This window comes from Protopterus annectens, chromosome 14.part0, assembly GCF_019279795.1.
Source record: "Protopterus annectens isolate FY-2018-M chromosome 14.part0, PAN1.0, whole genome shotgun sequence".
NCBI lineage: Eukaryota > Metazoa > Chordata > Ceratodontiformes > Protopteridae > Protopterus > Protopterus annectens.
In genome coordinates, this window is record NC_056748.1 from 243,414,768 (window position 1) to 243,437,232 (window position 22,465).

Here is a 22,465-nt window from a genome sequence, read left to right on the forward strand (position 1 = left end):
TCAAAACGTCCTGTACCCCTGGCTATCCACCAGAGATAATTTTCCAGTTTGTTGACCGGGGAAGTCCACTGGTCCAAGCAGAGCCCATTTTCAGTGGAGGCTGGTGAGAAAAGCTCCAAAAGCAGTAAACAGAATATAACATAAGTACATTATGGCATGTACACTATACAAAAGCATAAATATGCAATTTAAAATACAAATACAAAAATACAAAATCAGAGAGTATACATTTAAAAACACAAATGTTAAAATATAAGGGTTTATACCTAACCTCTTCAGTTTGTCAACAATGCCTGTGTAGGGTATTGTGTCAAATGAATTGGCCAGGTCAAAGGAGGCAGTGTGAACTGTTTTGCCCACATCCATTGCTTTAATGACCATCTCAAAGAAGTCCACCAAGTTGAGTAGGCATGATCTGCCCTTGATGAAACCAAACTGGGTTGGGTCCAGTGTCTGAAGGTTTCCTATGTCATTACTGATCATTTCCTTAATTCTTCCCTTGGCTTTGCATATCAGACTAGTGAGACTAGATGGCTCATCTTTGTACAAAGTGATGACTGTTTCTATTTGGTATTTTTTAGGCACAACCCTGTTTGGAGGCTGCGGTTAAATAGCATTTTCAGAGGGCTTGATGGGTCGTGTTTCATGCTATTTAGAAGGCATCTTTAGATATTGTCTGGGTCCATTGATGCAGTATTTTTGGCCTTAGAGAGAGCACTGAGAACCTGTTTCTTAGTAATAATAGGGGTAATTATATTTGGTGGTATTTCCTGAGAGGAGGTTGGGGGGAGAGAGGGTAAAGTTAGTGCTGAATTTCTGGCTCAGTATAGGTGAGTCCATTAACAATGAGCTATGCACACAATTGTGTATTGCCTTTGAGGTTGCAGACTCTGCTAAAGAATGCATTGTAGTTGTCCTTGCCTTGGAAGGCCAAATTTACCTCAAATTTGGCTTTGATAGACTTTAGTTTTTCTCTTAGTTGTTTGTGCGTTTATCCTGCTGGGAGCTACATCTCCTAGTTTGGCAGTAATTTTCTTCCTTCTGTTGTAGAGCCTGTTGATGATGTGATTCCATCAATGTGGCTTGTTTTTGAGTTAGTTCTGTACTTATTCCTAGTGGGTAGAGCTGCCTCCTTGGAACTTTTAACATACTTGTTTATGGTTACTTTGAACTGTTCTGAATATACAGCAGTTTTCTCAGGATATATTTGGGCTTGAAATTTTGCCAAGTTATCACTTAGTAGTGTGAAGTTAGTCTGAGAGTAGTTCCTGAACCTTCCAGGGTTAGCTAGGATTCCAGGTTTTATTTTTCCTTCAAAGGAGATAATGTTGTGGTCTGACCTGACCTGAGAGGACATTGCACTAGGGGGTTGTGCAGTATTCTGTCATATTAGTAAGGGCTAGATCCAGTATGTTTGCGCCCCTTTTCAGAGTATGAACAATCTTGTCCAGAGAGTTTCTGTTTACAAAATCAAGGAATCTCTATGACTGCATGTTTGGTGTCATGTATGATTCCTAGTTAATAGTGAGGTAGTTAAAGATGTCCATTAATATGGTATTGGGTTGGATGGTGAGTGTTTCAAGTAAGCTTAAATACATGTTATGGTTTCCTGGGTCTTGGGGGGGGGGGCTATAGCTTGCAAGAAAATGGTACGGGAGTTTGCCCATGATGATTTGAATGTGGAGAAGCTCAACTGAATCATCCTGTTTGACCAGCCTTGAGGTATATTTACATTTGATGTAATCGAGACACCTTCACCTGTAATAGCTGGTCAAAATGTGTGGAAGGCATTATAGCCTAGTACTGCTGCTATGCTGTCTGTGGCTTTAAACCATGTCTCTGTCACTGCACAGATGTCAGCATTCTCTGGGGTGAGGCGAGCTTGTAGGAGTGGAGTTTTTTGTTTAGACTCCTAGCAGTGAATAGTAACACCTTTAGATTTTTCTTGTTTTTTATTTGCTGTGTTGGAAGTACTTTCAACTTGGCATTGCCTATAAAGGCACTATGGGAGAAGGGTCTATATTAGCAAATCGAAACTCCAAATAGCCAAATACCGCAAATCGACACATACAGAGCAAAATATCAAAAGTACAACGACCACATCCACAAATGTTTTCCCAGGAGAAAATAATTGTTTGGCCATTATCGGGAATTTGCCCTTTTCGACACTGTAAAGCGATCTCAGAGTTGGTATATTTAGTTAGAGAGTGTGGGGGGGGCACAGCCCCTCACTTTCATAGGGTTTGACAGTTTGTTTTGTTTTTTTTTCCCCTGTGAAAAAATTCACGGAAGTGGTCATTTGTACTTTTGCTATTTCGCTCATTATGTGTCAATGTGGTATTCAGCTATTTGGAGTTTCGATTTGCTAATATAGACCCATGGGAGAAGGGCAATATTTTAGCTAATATTCAAAAGCCTAGTGGGGAGAATTGCAGACCCAGACCATCTCCTTCCATGCTGACAAAACATTTCACCCTCGTTAAAACGACACCAAAAACTGAGCCAGTTATTAGTCTGTCGTCATCTGTTCATATTGTGGCACCATCCTTCTAGAAGATACAGTGATGCTTGGCGCTAGGCTTATACCATCATGGGACACATATTCCAAGAGTTCTATGATGTTTCTTTTCATTTAGTCTAGGGAGGTACATCTTGGGTCATTCACACCCACATGAACTATGACTGACTTATACTGGTAATTGTGGTCCAGTGACCTGAGTGCATGTGTAATGGGATGGATCCTCAGTCCTGATAATCAAATAACAGTGACTTTTTCCTTACACAGCCTGGTGAAAGGGACATCAGTGTGTCTCACAATGGTGTCTCCAGTGACCGGAATGTAGGATTTTATGGTCGTTTGCCTTATGGGCTTAGTAAAGGCTCCATGAGATGTGGCTCTATGTGTTGATGTGGGTGTTGTTTTGCAAGAGTGCAGTTCGAGGCTGCTGAGGGTATTTGTTATGTGTACTTTAGGAGATATTTGGGGTTTAGGATGGTTACTTTTAAGTGCTTCTGCATATGTGGGTTTATGTGTCTGTTTTGTACTGTGTATGATCGGTACAGTGTGTGTACTACTAACAACCTGATTGACAGAGTTTCTATGTGAGAACTTTGCCTCGAATGACATTGTATAAATACACCTCTCACATAGCATATCACTATGTTTGAGAATTAGCTAGTTGTCATTCATTGCATTAGGATGCCCATGTCCACCAAGCTAGTAAAGGAGATAGTGGGAAGGTTTGCATCTATGGCAGCAGTCCCTTTTTATTGATTAGACTGCTTTGGTGAGAATATAACGTAATTTCAGGAGTATCTGGTTTGTACGTTTGTGGGCAGTGCTTGTCATTGCAAACTAGCTGCCCTGTGTGCATTTAGGTATTGGTGAAATTTCAAGGATCCTTTTACAGGTAAAATGTCAAGTCAATGTGCCGGCATCTGTACGGGACACTGCTAAGCACTTGAGAGGAAACTACTAAAGTTGACCCTTATGATTTATGGATGAAATATTTAGGGAGATATTCTGAAGTTTGGTTAGTAACCGCTAATTTAGCAGTACTTGCTGTAAATAAAGACTTAGCTTTGTCAGGAATGATGAAAAGAGGAGATTCACCTGATTGGCTATTATCTGGCTACTGCTAGTGCTGGTTTCACTATAGCTTCATACTGCTTTGCTTCTTCTCTCACCAGAAGCTAAACAGTAGCACCAGTCCTGGTTTGAGAAGCAGACCACAAGCTCTTTGATCAACAGTCTTGTCCCAGATGATGCAGGGGTCTGTAAACTTGTTGCAGCCTTTTCCTGCTAGATGCCTTGAATAATAACCAGAGCAATCAGGAAGGTTCCACACACACACACACACACACACACACACACACACACACACACACACACACACACACGCACTCACACACACACACACACACACACACACACACACACACACACACACACACACACATTGCTCAATCAGAGACAGTCAAGAATCAATGCCTTCTTCACCTTCTCTTACCAGGAGCAAAATATAAGCATAAATGCCAAGCTGGCACCTATTTTCTGCTGATCAGCAATCTGTAGGAAATAATGTCCCTGTGCTCTTTCTCATACAAGGAGCAAAACAGAAGCACTAATCCCAAGATGACTGCTGAGAGGCAGAATGTGGGCTGTCCAATAATTGGTGATCTTGAACTAGATGTTGCAGATTTTGAAGGTAAGATAAAAAAAAATGAGTTAACATCCTAAAGAGCTGCAGTGTGCACTGTGCAGTTAGATGTGAAAGAGGAAGGTAACTCAAGCTTTACCAATCTATGCAGAAAATGTTAAAAGAGCAAAATAGATTGGAATGGTATTCTGGCTCCATGAATATAGTGAGATGGCCAATACATTTAAATAGCTGAATGGGTGACTTCACAAAATGATAATTTTGTGCTTACTGACAACAGCCAGTGAAAGAGGAGAGGGAAGGAAGTATGTAGTCAAATTAATATGACGGGCAAGCAACTAGAGAGATGACCACAACAGCAACAGGGTGGGAGAGTGGGGAAAATTTTAATTTCATTGTGATTTTCAACAGACATAATTCTGGTCTCTTCCCTTGTTTAAATAAGCAATTGAAAGCAGAATGCAATTAAGACATAGTTTAAAGAAAATATGCCTCAATATACAAATTACAAGAAAGTAAAAACAAGCTAACTTTTCCCTCTGTCTATGGCAGAATCTGAATGAGCTTTTCCAGTAAACTACTATACATGAACAGACGTTATTTCACATTAATTTATTAATTAGATTATGTTTGTATGACGTAAAGGCAAGTAATATAGTATAAAATATGCATTAACAGAGGTTGAACATTGAACATTTAAAGAGATGTATTAGTGGGTTTGTAAATAAATAATAGAACTTGTGATTAGTGCTTAAGAAATTCCAAGAAGTAGAGGTGAGGGAGTGAACTAGGTCGGGCAGAAAATGTTAATTTGTAGTTAAGAGATGGGGTATAAATCAGGTTACTACAAAAGTGAAGTCTGCTCAACTACTTCAAATTCACAAATTTATTAATTCACAAACATATAGCCATGGTTAAGCACTTTCGTTCGTAGTAGTGGAACTTCCTTAGAACAATAACATTTACAAATCAACAGCTTAAATATTCAAAACAGCCAATTAAAACCAAAGTAAAAAAATCACATGATAAATTAAACATAAAAAAATCACATGAACAAAAAAAAATATTAGTAGAAACTATTTAATATAATTCCTTAATTTTTAAACTGGTACAATGGAGCACCCATCATTTAAACCAGGTGGAGACAACGCATCCAAACGAATTTGCCATTTTAATTCCTGTTCACTAAGATGTTCATCAGTAATGTTTCCTTGAACATCCTTTTTAACTTGTTGAATGACTACAAAACCAAAAGTATGTGGGGGATTGGCATAATATGCCTATACAAGGCATTGTTTTTTTTTTTTTTTTTCTTTCTTTAAGTCCAAGTGTGTTTGTATATGCGGTCCCTAAGTCTACAAGATGTTTTCCCTATTTAATATGATGGACAGTTCTGGCACTGGGCTAGATAAATCACTTGGGAGGTGGTACAATAAAAATGCCCATTGACTTTATATACACTACCCCTTATCTTAAAACTGTCAGCATCTATAATAATCTTACATTGTGAATGATGGCTGCATTTATAAGTGCCCTTCCTGCCAGAAGATCTTAAAGGAAATTTATTTTCTGTTAACTGTTTTAAAGACATATCCTTCCTATAAATAATAGTAGGCCTGGGTCCAAATTTTTCCAGCATAAGGGGATCAGTTGTAAATAATGGCCAGTTCGTATTTAACACAGTGGCTATTGCTAGGCTGTCCAAATTGTAGGTGGTAATGAAATAATGTTTCTTCATTTCATTATCTTTGACACTAAACACAGTCATGTTGCCTAATCGTTGTTGGTGGTCAGTTCCATATAAAACAGGGTAATATACACACACATTTCTTTTTGCTATTACCTCTAATTTTATTTCCTTCAAAAACCCACTGGGTAACCTCTGTTTAAAAACATTTCCATTCATTTCTCAGATTCAGAATGAAAGGTGTCATTATCTGAAATCATTCGAGCAAGCCTGACTAATTGGCATTTTACTGCAGACTTTTTTGATGTTGTGGGTGCCAACTTGAGTAATGTAAGTAATTATTTAAAAAAGTGGGCTTGCAAAAAATAGTGTAATAATAAAAAAAAAAAAGGATTTTCAAGGAAAAGGTACTGATGGACATCTTAGTGAATAGGAACTCAAATGGCAAATTCATTTGGATGCTTTGTCACCACTTGGTTTAAATGATGGGCGTTGCACCAGGTTTAAAATTAAGGAATTATGTTATATAGTTTTTACTAGTAATTTTTTGTTCACCATGTAATTTTTTTATGCTTAGTTTACCATGTGATTTTTTTTTTTACTTTGGTTCTAATTGGTTGTTTTGAATATTTAAGCTGCTGATTTGTAAATTTTATTGTTCCGAGGAAGTTCCACTATTAGAAACGAAAGCACTTAACCTTGACTGTGGTTGTGACTTAGTAAATCTGTGAATTTGAAGCAGTTGAGAGGACTTCACTTTTGTGGTATTCTTGGTTTGTTTCTTGTGACTACATTGTATAAATTAGGTTCATAGATAATTTCATATATTTTTATCATAAGATTATTAGAAATATAGAGCTTGGTGGGGTGAGCAAGGTCTCATAACTATGGATCTGGCTGAGAGACACTACTAAAACTATTCAGGTACTGGTGATTTATTATTAAATTTTAGTTTTAGTGTTTTGTGTAATGTGCCTGTTTTCTAATTAGATTTCATATTAGTTTTAATTATTTTGTTTTATCATAATGGTAACTCTTAAACAAAGAGATGCAGAAATTCATAGCAAATTAATAACAACACTGATTTCATTCTACTAAACACAGAAACTTACTGATATTAATTTCCCATCTTTGAATATCTGATCTAAACAGCCAAAAAATGTGAATCGAGTATCTAAAAGTAAATAGTTCTGCTGTATTGTCTCTTCAAGAAACTCAGCTTTTACTCAAGTACGATAGATTTAGATTCTCACATTGTTATATTGTCACATTATTCATACAAGCACAAAAGGAGAATGGTAGCTATTTCATGGAAACAAAATGTAATAATGCCAAAAATCCTGTTTAGTTATACTGTAAAGGAGGGCATGTTCACTTTATAATAAAATATCAAAATATTATTTTCCCATTGATAAATATGTAGTGGATGCCAGGGTTGAGAGCTAAACAAGCTAAAATATTTAGAAAATGTTCTTACCAATATGAAAGGGAGTACAATTTTGGGAAGCAATTTTGGTTATGTCTGGGCTAGGAAAAACATAAATGTAATAAATGAAATAAGAGCATCACTGTCAGCTAAAGCTTTTTTAGAAAATGGACATACTCATTAAATATGAAAACTTTATACATTAAGTAAAAGACATGGAGGATCACTGATGTTTCACATATTATTTGTATGTTTTTAGTATGTTGTCAAGAATAGATAAAATAGTTGTAGCTCGTGATTTTTTTAGCCAACATTAGACCTTTTCTGCATAACTCTATCAAATTTTGCTTATCCATTAATTCTAAGCAGTTACTCATAGCTAATAAAATTCCATTTTATATAATAAACTTAAAGACCTTCAGGAGTGTTTGTTTAATCAGCTAGACAATTTTATAAATTTTAATGACAATAATAATGCAAATGAACCTTTGCTCTGGGATTCTTTAAAAGCGTATGTGTACAGTAGAAATAAAATAATGGGTTGAGGAATTAAGACCTAGAAAATAAAATTGATACATTGAAGCCGAAAGTGCAAAAAGGGGAAATAATGTATATGGCTCTAGATTATACACTAAATAAGAAATTTCAAACCTTACAAAACAAAGCTTCAGTAGTTCTTGAAAGATACAAGTGTTGTTCATGTTCCATGAATATAAAAGGTATGCACAACCTAATTAAAAGTGTTAAATCTGGTCTAAGGGTAACCAAATACAGCAAATTAGGAATCATTAGAGTTGTAAAATGCTTTCCAGAGGTAGGTGACATTCTGTGCAAAGTCATTACCTTTTGCAGAAATTTAAATCAGTAAAACAAAATACAAACAAATTGATAAGCAAAAAATTCTTGACTTTTGAAAAGTAATATCAATAAAAATCTGTCAAGAAAAGTTGAGGAACTTCTGTCTAAGCTGATAGCTTTATACTTGAAATGTATAAAGTTCTTCCTTTTAAGGCTATAACAGCATTTTACAAAGCATTGGCTGGTGTATAGATTCAAAAGCAAATCTGACCATCATTGAAATACACATTAATAACATCAGTCCCAAAATAAGAGAAAAACCCTACCTGTGCCAAATGTAGACCAGTGTATCACTACTGAATATAGACTGTTAACATTTTTTGTCTCAATGTTTGTCAAAAGGTTAAAAACGTATGTTCCAGAGCTATTAAGTGGTGATCAAACTGGTTTGTCATTTACAGGCAGACACAAGACTATATTAAAATGGCTTTTGCTATATTAGATTATGCTAATAGCAACAAATGTCTGTCTCTACCTCACTGTTTAGAATTCTTTATTTTTCCTCTCCCATTTGCATGCCACTTATGTAATCAAATATCATTCAGTGTTTTTATTGGTTTCTATGTAACATATACTTACCATCAACATTTGTATTGTCACTGTGTATTCACTTTATATATTCTTGGTAATTATATAATATTATTTTTCATTTCCTGTCAAAATATTTTATTCGTTGTAATTTCTTATTGTGAGATATGTCATCTGTAATTCACTGCATGGAGCTTTTCTCCCCAGGCCTCAGCTGAAAATGGGCCTTTGGCGCAGTCAGACTTTCCTGGTAAACATATGTAAACTAAAAAATAAATAAATTCTGATGGCTTTCATAAGCTTAGATGTAGAAAAAAGCTTTTGCTATTGTTAATTGGGACTACACAGTTTTAATACTTAAAAAAAATTACCATTTCAAAATAATTTATCCATTTAATAAGATCTTTATGATCTAATAATAAAGCATATGCAAAGATGTGCTCTTTTGTAAAAAGTGCAAAACACTGTTGCCCACTTCATTTATATTGTTTGCTTTATTGATAGAACTATTGGCTTTGGCGTTAAGATAAAACATTAATATCTACAGAGTTAGGGTTGCAAGAAAATATGAATCAGAAGATATATTATTTGATGATGATGATGATGATGATATTAACTTTAACAGACATTCAGTCTGCGACATATATCTTTTCTACACGCATGTGATAAATACAAAATTAGGTAAATTTTAGTAAATAATGTGCAACTAGAAGATGATCAAGAAATGCTCACTTTAAATAAAAAAAAACAAAGAAATAAAATACCTTGGAATTAATTTAGGTGACATTAGGTTAATAAGTCAAAGTGCTGATGATATTAACAAATTAATTACCAAATGGAATTATGTATCTTGAGTTTTCAAGACAGATTATACATCATGAAGATGGCCCTGCTACCAAAACTACTTATCCAGTTGCATGAAATAGCTTTACTCCTTGTCAGAGAACAAATTAAAAACATGAATAAATTGTTAAATTCTCAGTTAGAGCATCTTCTGTGTGTTGACATGCGTGAATGGGCGTTCCTTTGTTGAAGGTTGTGCGTTAGGCCCGGCAAGCCAGCACGTGAAAGTCTACTGCCAGTCATTAGCGGAGTTCCGCTGTGGCGACCCCTAACCGGGAAAAGCCGAAAGACACAAATAAATTGTTAAAATGGAGGAATTGTATTTCCTGATATTGAAACCCATTCTCTGGCAGCAGTTTTAAAAAATGTTTGAACTGGTTAGATAATTTAAGCAACATTGGAAAGAGCTGAATATATTTTTGATATTGACAAGTTACATCCTTCAGATCATAATATGATTATTAATGATAAAATGTGGGTATTGTATAGTAGCTGTTTCAAGCACAAAATCACTTTACCATTGAGTTACATATAAATCAAATACTAAAAATTTCAGGGAATTTCATTACAAACATATTCATATACATTTCTGTGCAATGAAACGTTTGATAGAAGGCACAGATGTAATAAAAATGAGCAAATGGAAAGAAATAACCCTTTGATATGATATAACTGTTTAACAGGAACCCAATTTAAATCTATAGAAGCACTGTTAATTGATTATGATGTCAGTAAAAAATGAAGAATTATTGGATATTCAAAGAATTAAAATATTTGTACAAGATAAAATTAGTTCAACCATTTGAATATTTTGAAACAAACCTCCTAAAATAGTAGATTGCTTTGTAAAGTGTTATAAAAATAATAAAATGTATGACTTGATACTGTCATATCTCTACATTATATTAATACAATATAATGAAAATACCAGAGAAAATACTGGAAATTTATTTTACAGGGGAAAAAATAGATTTTCATAATTATACAGAAAACATTTTCTGATTTCAGCAGGTGTAACTACCAAATCTCCCCTTTGGAGAACTAACACTTGGAAAACTTTTCAGAGAGCATTTCATAATCCTAATAGATTAAATAAAATTGCTAATTCTACCAACAATAAATGCTGGAGAATGTATTTCAACCTAACTGGAAACTAATTTTATTTGACGTTTACTCATTCAAGGCTACTGGTTGAAAGTACAGTCATTCTGTCGAGCATTATTGTCAGATACCTTTGTACTTCTTTTGGATAATTTTTATTTATATATGTGTGTGTATATATATATATATATATATATATATATATATATATATATATATATATATATATATATATGTATACACATAGTCCAGTTCCCCTTTAAATAAGGACGGACCTGTGTACTTTATTTTCGACTGTTTCAGCAGTTGCAAGAAAATGGATATAGCAAACATCACCTTAATTTAGTGAATTTCTGACTTTTCTAAGACTGGCTCATAATAATTAAGTGGCTTGAAATAAATTAAAACCTCCTTCAGAATTTATAAGTTAAAGTATTGGCCTACAGTTCTAGATTTAATGGAAAAATAATTTTGGATGATATAGACATTAAGATAAATTAAATTTAATTGCCGTTTCATTATTTAGAGATAATTGATGTGATAAAAAGTGCAACAGCTGAATGTATGTAATCTAGATAGGCAGATGATGTGTATAATTTGTATTGTTAGTTTAATGACAGTTTATCTTGCTAAAGCAGAAAATGTGGTTGTTCATAAGTATATATTTTATTTTTTGAATAGTTTGCTTTGTTTGTAAATGAAAATGAGTATTTCTACATGTTAATAAGATATGAAATTTCAAGCATTAAATAAATGTGTATAAAAATGAATGCATTTCTTAGAAAACCATGAGTTTTGAAACGTGTATAAAAATGAATGCATTTCTTAGAAAACCATGAGTTTTGAAACTTGTTTTTATACATTTAAACAGCATTTTGCTTGAGGCCTCCAAACTTCCTCCTTGTTTATAGTAATTCAGAATATGAGCAAGATTATGAGAGAGTGCAGCCATGGATGTACTGTATATTCCTATAAGGGAGGGAATGGCATAATGATTAAGGTCTTTACCTCAGTGATACAAAGTACAGGGTTTGAGTCTGACCTCCTCTTAATGGTGAGGCTTGCAAAATTCTGCAGACTGATAGCATAGTATTTGCCTTTGAACCTGTTCACGTCTACATTTGTACTTTTAGTCCTGTTATTCCAAGAATCTGAACTACATTTCTCAGAATTGCTGTAGTTACCTACTTGGTAGATGTTTGTTCGTGAGCTTTTAAGATTACTATATTGTGCTAAGTTATTAGTATGAAACTGCACTCATCATGCATATATCATAATACTGTTGCAGTACTAGGCTGCCAGACTAAACAACTTCACAGGAGGAACATTACCGTGTGCTATATGAGAAGGTCTATTTAAACAGCTTTTGAGAACCTCTCTTTAAACGTGTGTGTGTGTTGTATCCTTTTTAAAATACATACATAAGGAATTATACTGCAGAGGAGAGTATCTACAGAGTTCATCATTTCCAGCTTTCCTACAAATCTTAGGAACTACCACCAGATTGTTAATGTTAAACCGTAGATTTGCACCACAGGTGTGCCACCACAGAAGTTGCTGAGCATGCGAGCAAGAGTCTTTATATGGAGTTATGACATCTAGCTAAATGCTTATCTCATCAGTGTAGCAGTTCTTGTGGCTGAATTCCTAATAAAAGAGTAAAAGGGAAGTGTTTTTGAGAGGGCTCTGATTGGGTTTTCTTTGCACACTGCCTTACTTACATAAACTGCTTCCAATGTCACACGTAAGTTGGGGGAAAAAGGAAGTCCTCATGAATTTAGTGTCAATGAGTTCAGCTTGCAACAAAGTATACCACTCCCCTTTGATGCCACAAGTAATGCTGGGCTGTTTTGCGATCACCACACATAAGCATGGTGACAGAAGATTGCATTGTTCAAAATGGAAGCATGCTTGACTAATACGTTAACTTCAAGATAGCTGTTTCTTGGAGATACAAGATGTTTCTGAGACATTGCAACCTTGGTTTTTAAATGCTAAAGCTGTGAATCACACATCATTGACTACATAGTAGGGTGTCATTTAGTCATATATTTGCATTTAAGTTGGCACACTTTCCCTGTACATATTAGTTTGGGGGAGATGTTATCTGAATGAGCCTTCCTGTGTTTTCTGGGTTCATACAATGCACTATGTTTATTGCTGCCTTCAAGTATCATTTCCCTTCACTGTATAGACTCTGGGTTGGGAGGGTGAAGTTTTAGTGTGTGGAAGCTGAAGGAAGAGATTTGCTATTGCCAAGGTTGTTGGTTTGAATTGTAGCATTAGCCTTTAAGATACTGTAATGATAAATAAATCTATTTCTTTGTGTCTTTCCCATGTGAATATCTCAAGGTAAACATATAGATTTGTCTTCCAGAAAGCATATTACCAAGGTAAGTGGTGGTTCATTCCAGTTCTGCAGCTTATTTCCCTTGAAAAAGTGAGTTTTCTCAGCTGTAAGGTTATTGTTTTCTTTTGACACTTGTGATAAGATTTTCTCGTAACATTCTTAAGTTTTCTTTTGCAGAGAGCTTACAGTAATGAAATAAATACTGACAAATTTGAGTAGCTTTTTTTTTTTTTTTTTATTATGATTGCATATGAAGTAGTCTTAACTTTTCACACAAAATATATGTTTTTTATGTAGGCTGTTCATTTTTGGATCCTATGATCGGGAGACCAGTATCCACTGCACTTTAGAACTAAGTAGCACAGTTTGGAAACAGAAAACAAGATCCTCTATCAAAACGGTAAGTCAATAAAACTTTTTTTAAACTTCTGTTTTATGTTTTATTGTAGCAGACTTGTGTATAGTAATAGAAGTCCACACAGCTAAGATTTTAATGTTAAGAAATGTGATCTAAGCTGTAAACAAAGAATGCCTTGGAAGGTGGAAGTTCATGGCAGCAGCTTAGACTTCATTTTGTAATGTCTTGTTGTGGAACGTTTACAGATCCTTTCAGTACATTCTCTATTTTCACACAATGATATCCTCACCTGCAGGCTTTGTGATTGTTGTTTTCCTTTAGAGTCCTATCAAGAGGTCAGCTTGCAGACGCTGTGGACCTAAACTGATAATTTTTTGCTTGGAGATGTTGTTTGATGTTTTCAGATTAACTTAAATTTCAGTTTAACATTTTTATAACAGACCACTAGCCACTTGGTTGTGTAAACATTTTATGAGGTGATTTGCTTACATTGACTATATATTGATGTGACACTCTAACCCAATGTCAAAAAGGGAAAAGGGTTGCTAATGTCAGATTTAAGATATTTTGAGTTCATAAAGCAGTTTTTGTGCTAAATCTTTCCTTCACTTAGCTGGGTTGGGAGGGCAATTTTAGTGGAACAGATTTCTTTCCAGTTGTTGGTTAATGCTTGCTTAAACTGTAATGATAAAAATTTTTTTTTCTTTCCCAGTGGGAAATTCTTCATTGTTTGTCTTCAGGCTTCTTCCAGGGTGGCTGCCACTGGATCAGTTTTTCGTAGGCACGCCTGGCTTAAGGATCAGAACTTGTCAGAGCATGTTAAAGCTCGAATTTTGGATGCTCCTCTTCAGTCTGAAGTTTTGTTTGGTTCTCCTGTGGAGTCAGTCTTGAAGAAAATGGAAGACAAAGCTAAATCTATGCAGACTGTTAAGGATTTTTTGCAGGTGCAGCCCCCTAAGTTTAGCAGAAATTGGCCTACTAAGGGATGGGCTTACCCTTCTTCTGATTTACAGTCTAGGGGCAGATCTAGGCGTGGTAGGGGCAGAGCTCAGGGTTCTTTCAGGCCTAGAACGTGGAGTTCCCCTGCACAATCTACAGGTGAGGGCAGGGGCCAGTCCTTTCGTAAACAGACCCAATGACCTGCATCTTCAGCTGCCAGATCCTTCCTGTCTGGCAGCTCCTCTGGGAGGAAAGTTGGCACTTTTCAGACAAAATTGGCTTTTAGTCACCCAGGACAAATGGGTGTTGGACATCATAGACCGAGGCTACAAGTTTTATTTCCACACATTGCCTCCTTTCAAAGGCATGCCAGATGTTCCTCCTCAGCAAAGGTTGGAGGCTCACAAACAGATTTCTTTACTTCTTCAAATGGGGGCTATACAGCAGGTCCCTCTGTCAGAAGTGGGCCTAGGATTTTATTCTCGCCTGTTTCTTGTACCAAAGAAAGGAAACACTTGGAGGCCAATTTTGGATTTATCTATCCTCAACACATACCTGGACATTCCAAAATTCAAAATGTTGACTTTGCAACAACTTCTGCCTCTGTTGGGCAAAGATCACTGGATGGTAACTCTGGATCTCAAAGAGGCTTATCTTCATATTCCTATCAGGCCCAGTTGCAGGAGATTCCTGCGTTTTCGGGCTGGGACTTTACATTATCAGTTCTCTGCATTGCCCTTTGGCTTATCTACTGCGCCCAGAGTGTTCACAAAGGTTCTGGCTCCGGTGATAGCCTTCTTCAGGTTAAGAGGAATACAAATTTATCCTTATTTGGACGATTGCCTGATTCTTGCTCCAGACAAAGACAAGCTACTTCACCATCTACAGTATGTTATGGCAGTGTTAAGGTGCCTAGGGTATTCTGTGAACGAAACAAAGTCCAGTCTAGTACCCTCTCAGGAAATGTGCTTTCTGGGTGTGAGACTGAATACAGCCTCTCAGATGGCTTTTTTGACCCCGGACAAGCAAAGAAATCTTACACTTTACTTCCAACAATTGTCTCTACGGTCCAGGCTGACTGCAAGGACAGTCCTTCAAGCCTTGGGGTTCATGGCATCTTGTATTCTGGTGCTTCCCAATGCCAAACTGCATATGAGGAAGCTACAATGGTATCTCATAAGTGTATGGACTCAACACTGCCACGATTTGGACACTGTCATTCAGATAATACCTTGCATTCAAAAGGAATTTTTGTGGTGGGCTCAGGAATGTCACCTAAACAAGGGACTCTCTGTGACCCGACCAGAGGCGAGTCAGATCTTAACGACAGATGCCTCAGACAAGGCTTGGGGAGCACACCTCAATGGAAAATGGGTTCAAGACACGTGGCCTGCCAGACTTCAACATTTGCATATCAACTTGAAGGAGATGTTAGCAGTCCAATTTGCATTGATGGCTTTCAAGGATCTACTTCACCCAGGACAAGTGTTGATTCAAACAGACAACACAACTGTCATGTGGTACATCAACAAGCAAGGGGGAACCCATTCACCCTCTTTGCAGGCAAGCTATGATTTTGTGGGAGACTGCTCTCAGTTTGCACCTCACTCTTCAGGCAAGGTTTCTGCCAGAGCACAGAACTCCTTAGCGGATGTTTTGAGCAGACAGATGGTGGATCCCACAGTGGAAGTTGGATCCTCATGTATTTCGACAGTTGACAGTGATTTGGGGGACTCCAGACATAGATCTGTTCGCTTCTCCACTAAATTTCCAGTTGCCAAAGTTTTGCACAAAGATGTTTCATCCAAAAGCTTGGAAAGTAGATGCTCTATCATTCAGTTGGAACAATCTTCACGTCTATGCCTTTCCTCCTCTGCCTCTCCTTCCCAAGGTGCTCTTGAAGGTCAGGCAGGACAAGCCCTCCATGATTCTAATAGCTCCAGATTGGCCACGGCAGCACTGGTACCCTCTGCTGAGGAGTTTAGTACGGGAACCCCCTTGGCCTTTGCCATCAATTCCACACCTTTTGTCCCAGGCAGGCAATCATTTCCTCAATGTCAGGATACAGTCCCTGCATCTGACAGCCTGGCATATTCTGTTCTAGCACCTGGAGGGTCGCAGCTTCCTCAACAAGTTTTGAATGTCATTTTGGAGGCCAGAAGGCCTAGTACAAGGAAAGTTTATGCTGATAAATGGAGGAGATTTTTTATTTGGAGCAAAGCAAAGAGCTTTGATGTTTCAGGGCCTAATTTGAGTGTTTCACTTCAGTATCTTACAGAATTATTAGACAAGGGTTTGTCTTTCTCCTCTGTAAAAGTTCATGCTGCAGCCATTTCTGCTCACTAGAACTGTGACCCACCATTATTCTCTCATCCTTTGTTTAAGAGATTTCTTAGAGGGGCAAAGAACATTAGACCCCCGCGTAGAGCTCCTACTCCTTCCTGGGATCTCAATTTTGTGTTGGAGAAACTCACTTTACCTCCTTTTGAACCTGCAGCTACATCTGAGTTGAAGTTTTTGTCTTGGAAGACTGCTTTTTTGTTGGCCGTTATGTCTGCTAGAAGGGTATCTGAATTACAGGCCCTAATGGCAGTTGAACCCTTCCTGATTTTTCATAAGGATAGGGTATCCCTGCGTACTAACCCTACTTTTATGCCTAAAGTGGTTTCAAATGTGGCCTTGAACCAATCTATTCATTTGCCTACATTTTATGCTGATCCCCAAAATAAAGGGGAGAAAATTTTACACACTTTGGATATTCACAGGCAGTTGCGTTATTATTTGAGCAGAACTAAAGGGTTCAGACAGTCTCAACAGTTATTTGTTTCTTTTGCTTTGGGCTCTCAAGGGAAACCTGTTTCAAAACAAACTATTTCTAAGTGGATTGGCCATTGTATTGCTTTTGTTATTCTCATCATGGTAAGGAGATTCCGGCTGGAATCAGACCTCATTCCACTAGGGCTACTGCCACTTCTACTGCTTTTTAAGGGGTGTAGCTACTAAAGATATTTTGGAAGCAGCTACTTGGAGTTCAGTGCACACTTTTTCTAAACATTACCATCTCCCTCTTTATTCCAAATCTAGGGCTGGGTTTGCCACTGCAGTCTTACAGGGCATGTTAGCAGCTCCCAATGCTTTATGATTTTGCCAACCTCCCTTTACCTTTGCTTTGGGATTCTACCCACAGGTTATGACTGCAGCAATGTGAGATGAAGAACATAGTACAGTTTTGTACCTACCATAAATGTAGATGTTCGAAGATCCACATTGCTGCAGTCCAATTTAGCCTCCCTCCTTCCCCTCTGTAATTTGGGTGGTTGTGTGGTGTGGGTTGTAAATATTGTTTGTACATGGGTTTTGGAGGTTTTCTGTTTTTTGGCTATGGCCTTCTGACATCTGGGGCAAGAAAGACTGAGGATATGACGTCGGTCATGCGCTTTAATACCACGGCGTACTGACGTCAGATCTGAGCGACCATGACCGACGCCAGCCTAACACTGTGGTATTCGGGCCGACCGAGGACAGCGGACTACCCACAGGTTATGACTGCAGCAATGTGGATCTTCGAACATCTACATTTATGGTAGGTACAAAACTGTACTTTTTGAAACTTGTTTTTATACATTTAAACAGCATTTTGCTTGAGGCCTCCAAACTTCCTCCTTATTTATAGTAATTCAGGATATGAGCAAGATTATGAGAGAGTGCAGCCATGGGTGTACTGTATATTCCTATAAGGGAGGGGATGGCATAATGATTAAGGTCTTTACCTCAGTGATACAAAGTACAGGGTTTGAGTCTGACCTCCTCTTAATGGTGAGGCTTGCAAAATTCTGCAGACTGATAGCATAGTATTTGCCTTTGAACCTGTTCACGTCTACATTTGTACTTTTAGTCCTGTTATTCCAAGAATCTGAACTACATTTCTCAGAATTGCTGTAGTTACCTACTTGGTAGTTGTTTGTTCGTGAGCTTTTAAGATTACTATATTGTGCTAAGTTATTAGTATGAAACTGCACTCATCATGCATATATCATAATACTGTTGCAGTACTAGGCTGCCAGACTAAACAACTTCACAGGAGGAACATTACCGTGTGCTATACGAGAAGGTCTATTTGAACAGCTTTTGAGAACCTCTCTTTAAACGTGTGTTTGTGTTGTATCCTTCTTAAAATACATGCATAAGGAATTATACTGCAGAGGAGAGTATCTACAGAGTTCATCATTTCCAGCTTTCCTACAAATCTTAGGAACTACCACCAGATTGTTAATGTTAAACCGTAGATTTGCACCACAGGTGTGCCACCACAGAAGTTGCTGAGCATGCGGGCAAGAGTCTTTATATGGAGTTATGACATCTAGCTAAATGCTTATATCTCATCAGTGTAGCAGTTCTTGAGGCTGAATTCCTAATAAAAGAGTAAAAGGGAAGTGTTTTTGAGAGGGCTCTGATTGGGTTTTCTTTGCACACTGCCTTACTTACATAAACTGCTTCCAATGTCACACGTAAGTTGGGGGAAAAAGGAAGTCCTCATGAATTTAGTGTCAATGAGTTCAGCTTGCAACAAAGTATACCACTCCCCTTTGATGCCACAAGTAATGCTGGGCTGTTTTGCGATCACCACACATAAGCATGGTGACAGAAGATTGCATTGTTCAAAATGGAAGCATGCTTGACTAATACGTTAACTTCAAGATAGCTGTTTCTTGGAGATGCAAGATGTTTCTGAGACATTGCAACCTTGGTTTTTAAATGCTAAAGCTGTGAATCACACATCATTGACTACATAGTAGGGTGTCATTTAGTCATATATTTGCATTTAAGCTGGCACACTTTCCCTGTACATATTAGTTTGGGGGAGATGTTATCTGAATGAGCCTTCCTGTGTTTTCTGGGTTCATACAATGTACCATGTTTATTGCTGCCTTCAAGTATCATTTCCCTTCACTGTATAGACTCTGGGTTGGGAGGGTGAAGTTTTAGTGTGTGGAAGCTGAAGGAAGAGATTTCCTATTACCAAGGTTGTTGGTTTGAATTGTAGCATTAGCCTTTACGATACTGTAATGATAAATAAGTCTATTTCTTTGTGTCTTTCCCATGTGAATATCTCATGGTAAACATATAGATTTGTCTTCCAGAAAGCATATTACCAAGGTAAGTGATGGTCCATTCCAGTTTTGCAGCTTATTTCCCTTGAAAAAGTGAGTTTTCTCAGCTGTAAGGTTGATTGTTTTCTTTTGACACTTGTGATAAGATTTTCTCGTAACATTCTTAAGTTTTCTTTTGCAGAGAGCTTACAGTAATGAAATAAATACTGACAAATTTGAGTAGCTTTTTTTTTTATTATGATTGCATATGAAGTAGTCTTAACTTTTCACACAAAATATATGTTTTTTATGTAGGCTGTTCATTTTTGGATCCTATGATCGGGAGACCAGTATCCACTGCACTTTAGAACTAAGTAGCACAGTTTGGAAACAGAAAACAAGATCCTCTATCAAAACGGTAAGTCAATAAAACTTTTTTTAAACTTCTGTTTTATGTTTTATTGTAGCAGACTTGCGTATAGTAATAGAAGTCCACACAGCTAAGATTTTAATGTTAAGAAATGTGATCTAAGCTGTAAACAAAGAATGCCTTGGAAGGTGGAAGTTCATGGCAGCAGCTTAGACTTCATTTTGTAATGTCTTGTTGTGGAACGTTTACAGATCCTTTCAGTACATTCTCTATTTTCACACAATGATATCCTCACCTGCAGGCTTTGTGATTGTTGTTTTCCTTTAGAGTCCTATCAAGAGGTCAGCTTGCAGACGCTGTGGACCTAAACTGATAATTTTTTGCTTGGAGATGTTGTTTGATGTTTTCAGATTAACTTAAATTTCAGTTTAACATTTTTATAACAGACCACTAGCCACTTGGTTGTGTAAACATTTTGCGTAGGTGATTTGCTTACATTGACTATATATTGATGTGACACTCTAACCCAATGTCAAAAAGGGGAAAGGGTTGCTAATGTCAGATTTAAGATATTCAGAAAGAGCCCTTTATTAACTGTCAAAGTGACCAACCTAGAGTATATATAGGAAGCTAAAGTAATTTACTAGTGGCACAAAAAAAAATCAGTTTGAGTAGCTTAGAAAGGCAATGGAAATATTAATAAGCATATCATGTCTTTAAAAATACAAAGCTCATAGATGAAAACATTTTCATTGGCCACAGGACATTATTTTTTTATTCCTCATCATTCTTGAATAAACACAGAATTAAACATGTAAAATAATGAGGATTAGCTAATTGGTTACCTCCTCTGGATCTGAAGAGAAGATGTATTCACTGGGTATGTGCACCTATTTTAGCAGGAACTTGTTATTTTACTACTAATTGTGTGGTTGCTGCTAATGTCTTATAGTAGGTATTTGAAAAGTAGGTAAAGAAAGTCACACAGTGGGCTTTACGACTACAGAGGATGCTGATTTTAGCTTAGTCTGCTGTTCACATGTATCTTCCGCATGTGAGATGAACTTAACCATGAGAGACAAAGTCAGATGACTAGCATTTTATTTACCCTTACTATAATTTATATGCTCCAAGGAAGTTCTGATATGATGCTTTACTCATTTTTTGTGCAAAAACTGTCGTCTAATGTATAGTCATATCTCACCTCTTCCAGGTGTTTCGTCATCATGCAAACATTATAGTGATTTTAGAGTAACCAGCACAAAGTATTGTTAGGGTATATTGGCAGAGATGACCGAATCTCCACAAAGGCCAACGTTGACAGTATTTCCCTCCTGCAGGACCCCAAAATTATTTACTCTACATACAATTTTCTCTTGTAGCAAATTAGTGTTTTCTAAATTACAGGACACAGTGCAGTCTTACTATATTTGCTGAGTACAAGATATACCTCAACCAATCCTAGAAAAAGTAAATTTTTTTAGAAAAAGTACATTTTTTATAGCAGCAAAAGCTTGTTTAACTTCCACTGTGTATTCATATTTCATGTAGTAAAACAAATTCCTTAGAGTCGCCGGAGGCAGATGGTTCTTCAAAAAAGTAAATCAAAATCAAAAAGACGAGATGCCACCACAGGGAAGGTTTATTGGGGTCTATATTACAATGTTTCACTAAAACAAGTTCGAACGTTGTAATATAAAGTCTGAAAGTGGAAAATAGCAAAGCCACGACACATCGACTTTTTTCCAAGGGGAAAAAAATTGGTGGGCAGTTTTTGGGGCTTTGCTATTTCCTCCACTGTGGTGCAATCTCAGAGTTGATATATTTAAGTAGGGGGTGTGTGGGGGAACAGCCCCACACTTCAGTTTAAGGTTAAGTTTTTTTTTTTTTTTTGGTCACAGAACAGCGATTTTTTCCTCTGGGAAAAAATCGCTGTTCTGTGCTTTTGGATTTGTTGGGTTTCGGACATAAGGGTTCGATATTACAACGATCTAACTTTTGTAAGTTTGACGTTGTGATATAGACCCGGTTTATTGTTAAAACACTATCAAAAAAATAATAAAAGTTAAAATCCTGGATGAGTGCTTTCAGCCTTTTAAGTCCTTCTTCAGATCCTAAATAACAGTAATTATCAGTTCCTCTTCTTCAAAATTTAATCAGCCAATGAAATGTCATCTTTGCAGCTGCTGCTCCCACAGTATGGGTTTCAAAGAGATTATACCATTCATTCCCGGGGGTTGGTTGGCTTGCAAGTCAGTTATCCGCCTTGTCTCTGTTATTTGTTTTATTTACAATAGCTCCACCTCTCAAGTCATCCAGTTTGTGTCTTTCGGCTTTTCCTGGTTAGGGGTCACCACAGCGGAACTCCGGTCTGCTAATGATTGGTAGTGGATTTTTACATACCGGGTTACCAGCCCTGATGCACAAACTTCAACGAAGGCACGCCCCATTCACGTATGCCTCCACACAGAAGACGCTCTAGCTGAGAATCGAACGGGACAACGTCTTGCTATGAGGCGACAACGCTACCGCAGCACCACCACCAATGCCATGAAATACAATTTGTGCCCTGGATTTGATGATATGTGTTTTGAGAGTCTGTTATTTTTATTTTTATTTCTTATGTCATTTAAATGATGGAGAATCCATTCCTTGAAGCGTCTATTTGTCTTGCAAACCTAAAAACCCTGACAGCAAGTGCAGTGGATATAAAAAGTTTACACACCCCTGTTAAAATGCCAGGTTTTTGTGATAT

At 37.0% G+C, this 22,465-nt stretch overlaps 2 protein-coding genes across 2 annotated transcripts in view; both read left to right on the top strand.

Moving 5' to 3' along the window:
- LOC122788645 (PDZ domain-containing protein 8-like) overlaps nucleotides 1-13,417 on the top strand; it is an 862,743-nt gene extending 849,326 nt beyond the window's left edge. Inside the window, exons 3-4 of the mRNA XM_044055542.1 lie at nucleotides 13,251-13,353; nucleotides 13,403-13,417. Coding sequence (XP_043911477.1) covers nucleotides 13,251-13,353; nucleotides 13,403-13,417 — 118 coding nt within the window. The remainder of the gene's footprint in view (nucleotides 1-13,250; nucleotides 13,354-13,402) is intronic.
- A 64-nt stretch (nucleotides 13,418-13,481) lies between these two features.
- The window catches only part of LOC122788646 (PDZ domain-containing protein 8-like), a 753,792-nt gene continuing 744,808 nt past the window's right edge, over nucleotides 13,482-22,465 (top strand). The window contains exons 1-2 of the mRNA XM_044055544.1: nucleotides 13,482-13,528; nucleotides 19,656-19,758. Of these exons, the coding sequence (XP_043911479.1) occupies nucleotides 13,482-13,528; nucleotides 19,656-19,758 (150 nt within the window). The remainder of the gene's footprint in view (nucleotides 13,529-19,655; nucleotides 19,759-22,465) is intronic.